The sequence below is a fragment of the Parasteatoda tepidariorum genome, chromosome 7 (assembly GCF_043381705.1).
Source record: "Parasteatoda tepidariorum isolate YZ-2023 chromosome 7, CAS_Ptep_4.0, whole genome shotgun sequence".
NCBI lineage: Eukaryota > Metazoa > Arthropoda > Arachnida > Araneae > Theridiidae > Parasteatoda > Parasteatoda tepidariorum.
The window spans coordinates 29,961,102-29,965,832 of NC_092210.1; the positions used below are offsets into that span (position 1 = coordinate 29,961,102).

Genomic DNA, 4,731 nt, shown 5'->3' on the forward strand with positions numbered 1-4,731 from the left:
TATTAATTTAAATAAAAATATAAAAAAATAATTGCTATTTTGCTAGTTAAAAACCAATTAAATTCATTCCATAACTTGACGTGCTAACATATAAATAGAAAATAAATGTTTATAAGTGAATATAAAAGAATAAAAATCTTTCTTGTGAAATGTAAAAGGTCCTCTTTTAATGAATTTTTCGTGGCATCCAAATGCACAGCAGTATACCACCATTTTTTTTAAATTTTATAGTTAAAAACACAGCTCATCAATTCACCTCCATAGGAAAAGAATGGGGAGAGGGTTTACTGGAGGAAAAATCGTCCAGGAATCACGTGACGATGTTCTTTGCAACGAGGGATGGGGGACTGGTTCTCTCTACCTAAATTACTCCTCTAAGATTTCGTCTGATGTTCGACATTCCCCCTCCTACGCTACTCGAAAGAAATATCTATTAATTTATGATTCATCATAAAGAAGAAACTAAATTTGTGTTTCCTTCAACTCTCGTCTTGCTTTTGATTTCGTTTTCATCAGGATTTCATCGAACAGTCATCCGTTACGTATCCTTTCAATTATTTATATTTTATGTTTACAACATTTAATTGAATTTAAAATTTTTGTATGACAAATTGATAGAGCATTTGACTTAAAATTTTTTTTAGAAGTTAAAAATATAATAGAAAATTTTTAATTTTATTTAATTACAACTTGAAATTTTGTAATTTATCCAGTTAAGCGGCATATTTGATTTTATTACTAGCCTTTTGGTGATGTTTATACAGTTGAAGAATTTATTGAAAATTGAATTATTGTTGGAATTAACTTAAATTCTGAAACTAATATATTTTCACAGGATTTGAATAATTTGGTTTATATTTTTATTTCAGTGATAAGGATTTAATTAATTAATATACAAAAGAAGTGTAAAATCAAATTTTTCCATATTTTATTTTCTTTAAAAAAAAAAATCGAGTGTTATATATTTTATTCGAGTGTTGCATTTTTTAAAAATGAACATTAGCGATGTTTTCAGTGATTTTAAAGAATAGCAATAACATTTAAGAGCTTTTTATTATTCACGTTTGTTATTCTATAAAATGATATTTGAGTTAAGATTTAAATTGCTAACTCTTGAATTAAACTATTTTAATGTCTGAACAGAATGATGCAAATCTACTTTTGTTTTCAAAGAAAATGTTTTTGGTAAATTAGAAAGAGTGTTTTCGGACTTTCTTACGTTTTGTTTTATGAATGTTATGGGAGCTTTCGTGTTTTTGCACCTGATTTTACCAGTGAGCAAACTTTGTTAATTTGAAAAATTTCTTCAACTCTTGTATTCATATAACTGACAATTTCTTCAAAGCAAAACAAGAAATGATTATAGTGTTGGTTAGGTGTGATTTGCATGTGAAGTTTCTTTAGGTATATTATATTTACGGATCGTGAGGTGTTTGTCATTCTACTTATGTATAAATTTATTTTCAAAGATTAATTTCTGCAATCACATTTTGATATCTAATTAAGAATAACAGAACTTAAAATATTCATATCATATATTGGTTCATAATAAGAATTTAAATTTTATATGATTTAATTGGTCATTTTAACATTATTTATGTTACCGTTAATATTTTGGGTTGATCATTATCAAGAATTGCAATACTACAATAAAAAGAAATTGATTTTATACTGTTTGCCATAAATTGATATACTATTTATATAAATTTCAAGTGCATATTTAAAATTATTGTTGTTTCTTTACAAATGTTATTAAACTAAACCAGAAATGTATCTTAAATAATACTGATAATAATAATGATATATTTTATAAACCCTTATGCACACTTAAATTTTGCAATTTAAATTAGCTTCAAGCTAATTAAGTTATTTTGAAGTACTCATAAATATCAATAATTAACTATCTATTTTTTTGAAATGTTGAAATTTTCAAATAAGATAACTGTACTTAAACATGGAATATTGACCTCTACACAAAAACACAATAGGGAGTAACATGTTATAAAAATGTATTATAAGGATTAAGCTATCCCAAAGTGATTCTTAATCAGTACTTATAGTAGTGTAACATAATTTCACCCAGATTTTTTAAGAAGTAAAATAATAAACACACAATTACACACTTTAGTTATCTTATGAAACCATATTAATCTGATATTCCAATCCTTTAGAAGTTAGGTTGGTATGAGTGTTTGAAAATTAAAGATTTCAGCCTCTATATTTTGTTTGTTTAATCAAAAATTTCATTAACTGTCTCATTGTTGCTGTTGTTTTGCATGACGGCATCTGTGCAGAATGATTTATGGTGATTTTCTTTACTAGGGCCCAGCTAATTAAAATTCATTAAGTGACAAAGAGATATTTTTTTTAATAAAATGAACATAGTAATAAATAATTCATCTAATATTTTTTTATTTTACAATAGCTATTATATTTATCACAAATAGTTTTTCTCTTACAAAAGCAAGCTATTTTATTCAATGCAAGTGCATATTCAATAGGGTTAATCCAAATAGTTACTCACGAATATTTTGTTTTATCAAAACATAAATAAATTCAGAAACTGTATTATATATATAAAAAAAAAATATTCTATTGATTTGAACAATGCTATTGTCGAATATTTTTAAGTATTTTAATTTTTATTAAATAAGTGTCCAACTGAGCTAAAAATAAAATCATGAAATTCAAAAGAAGAAAAATTGAGCATTCATATATAAAATGATAATAATATTTTCCTTTATTAAAATGAAGTGAATTTTTATATATGCAGTAAAAAAAAAAAAAACAATAACTTTTATCTTCTTGAATATAATATACAGCCATGATAGTATAAATGATAATACAATGCATCATGTATGCAAAAATTCAGGTTAGAATCCTGATCATAGGCTTGCTATAACATTAATTCAGAAGTTGATAGGGTTAAAAAAAAAAAAAAAAACTATAAAATTATTTTACCTTGAATTTAATACTAGATAGCTGTGATAGTATAATTGTTAATACATTGTGTCACAAAGATTCAGGTTGGAATCCTGATCACATGCTTTTTAGATCATATTAGTTAGTTCAAAGGTTAAAAAAAAAAAAAAAATATAGATATATATGCTGCATTTTTAGATAATTTTGCCTCTGAAATAATAGAGATGATTTTACCTCTTGAAATATAAGAGATGATAATTTTGCCTCTTGAAATATAAGAGATGATAATTTTGCCCCTTATGAAAAAGGGATGACTAAACCTAGGTAAATAAAATAACAGTCTGATCAACTGTTTATTTAGAGCTAAAATAAAAGCTCATATTTTTTTAAAGGATATGCTCTGCTCAGTATGTTTTTAATAATAAACTAAAGAATTTTTATTGACACTTATAATTATTTGAATATTTGATAGTAATAAACATTTCATTAACTTATAATAAGAAATATAGAATATGATAAGATAAATTGCACTTATATGTTTAAATATTTTGAATTGTATAGGTATGTCAATGTTGAAAAGTATTAATGACTATGAAAAATATTTGGTAAATGAAATGATTTAGCAGATTATATTGTTTGTTGCTGATAAAGTTTTCTCAAATTTGAGAGAAATTAGAATATCCTGTCCAGGTGATGACAATGCCCAGCTAATTTTACATCAACATAAGATTTAATAACATGAATATTGAAAATATATTTTTGAAGTATAACTGTATGTCTAAAATTTTTTTTGAAAAATAATTTTGCTTTAAAATGTAACTATACATAAGTGTATATTTCATATTTGTTCCTTGATTATATTATGTTTCAATGCATAAAATTTTTTTTGTGACATGGGGGAGATCCATTAATAAAAATTAAAAAAAATATGTATGTATATACTATATATACATATTTTTTTCTGTGTTCAGCGGGGATATATGTGATGCCAGAATTGGCATACACATATTTATTTTCTATCTTTTAAAATATCTTTCATTACTTAAGCTGATTTTTTATTGATAGAATTACTTTTAAAATAAATCACAGACTTAATCTTTTTAAAACAAACATAAAATATTTATTTCTTCTCTTCCAGATCAATGTAACGGATACTTTCTTTTTATTTCATTATTATGCAGACATATATTAATTCACTGTCGCCTTTAATCGAAAACAAAAATCTATTTATAACTTTTTATTCTAATTTTCCAACGGCTAAATGTTTCGGTTGCATGGTTGTAATAATTCACATAAATTTGTTGGCGACTCGTGATCGCCAAGGTATTATTTTAACTCTATATTGATATGCTGGTTGGCCTTGTTTTGGCTATGCTATATTTTAATAAATCGCCAATTTTGGATCTCCTACCAATGCTTCTGCGTCCGCTGGGAACAATTTACATGTACTTTTTAATTTGGCTTTTGATTAGGCAGGTCGTGGGGATTGTCTCCCATGGCCTGACCTATTTTAATATTAATATTATTATGTAAAATTGATTCAACTGAAATTTATGGATAATATTTAGTTTTGTATCTCGAGCTCTACAAATACTATACATAAAATAAAAGCCTTTTTATTAAATATGATCCAGTTCAAGTATTCTTTTCATCTTCTTCTGTTTTCATCATCCCTTCTGTATTCATCATCTTCTGTTTTCATTACTATCTTCAACTGGCCCACTATACCAAATACAAACTCCACCTCACCTGATATTATACCATCACCAATATAAAATGGCATCCTTGGATTTTATCTTCATAGCTTTG

The 4,731-nt window shown here is 25.3% G+C and overlaps 1 protein-coding gene across 1 annotated transcript in view; it reads right to left on the reverse strand.

Moving 5' to 3' along the window:
* LOC122268972 (uncharacterized) overlaps nt 1-2,826 on the reverse strand; it is a 5,690-nt gene extending 2,864 nt beyond the window's left edge. Inside the window, exon 1 of the mRNA XM_071183745.1 lies at nt 2,796-2,826. Within this exon, the coding sequence (XP_071039846.1) occupies nt 2,796-2,826 (31 nt within the window). The remainder of the gene's footprint in view (nt 1-2,795) is intronic.
* Nucleotides 2,827-4,731: the final 1,905 nt, after the last annotated feature.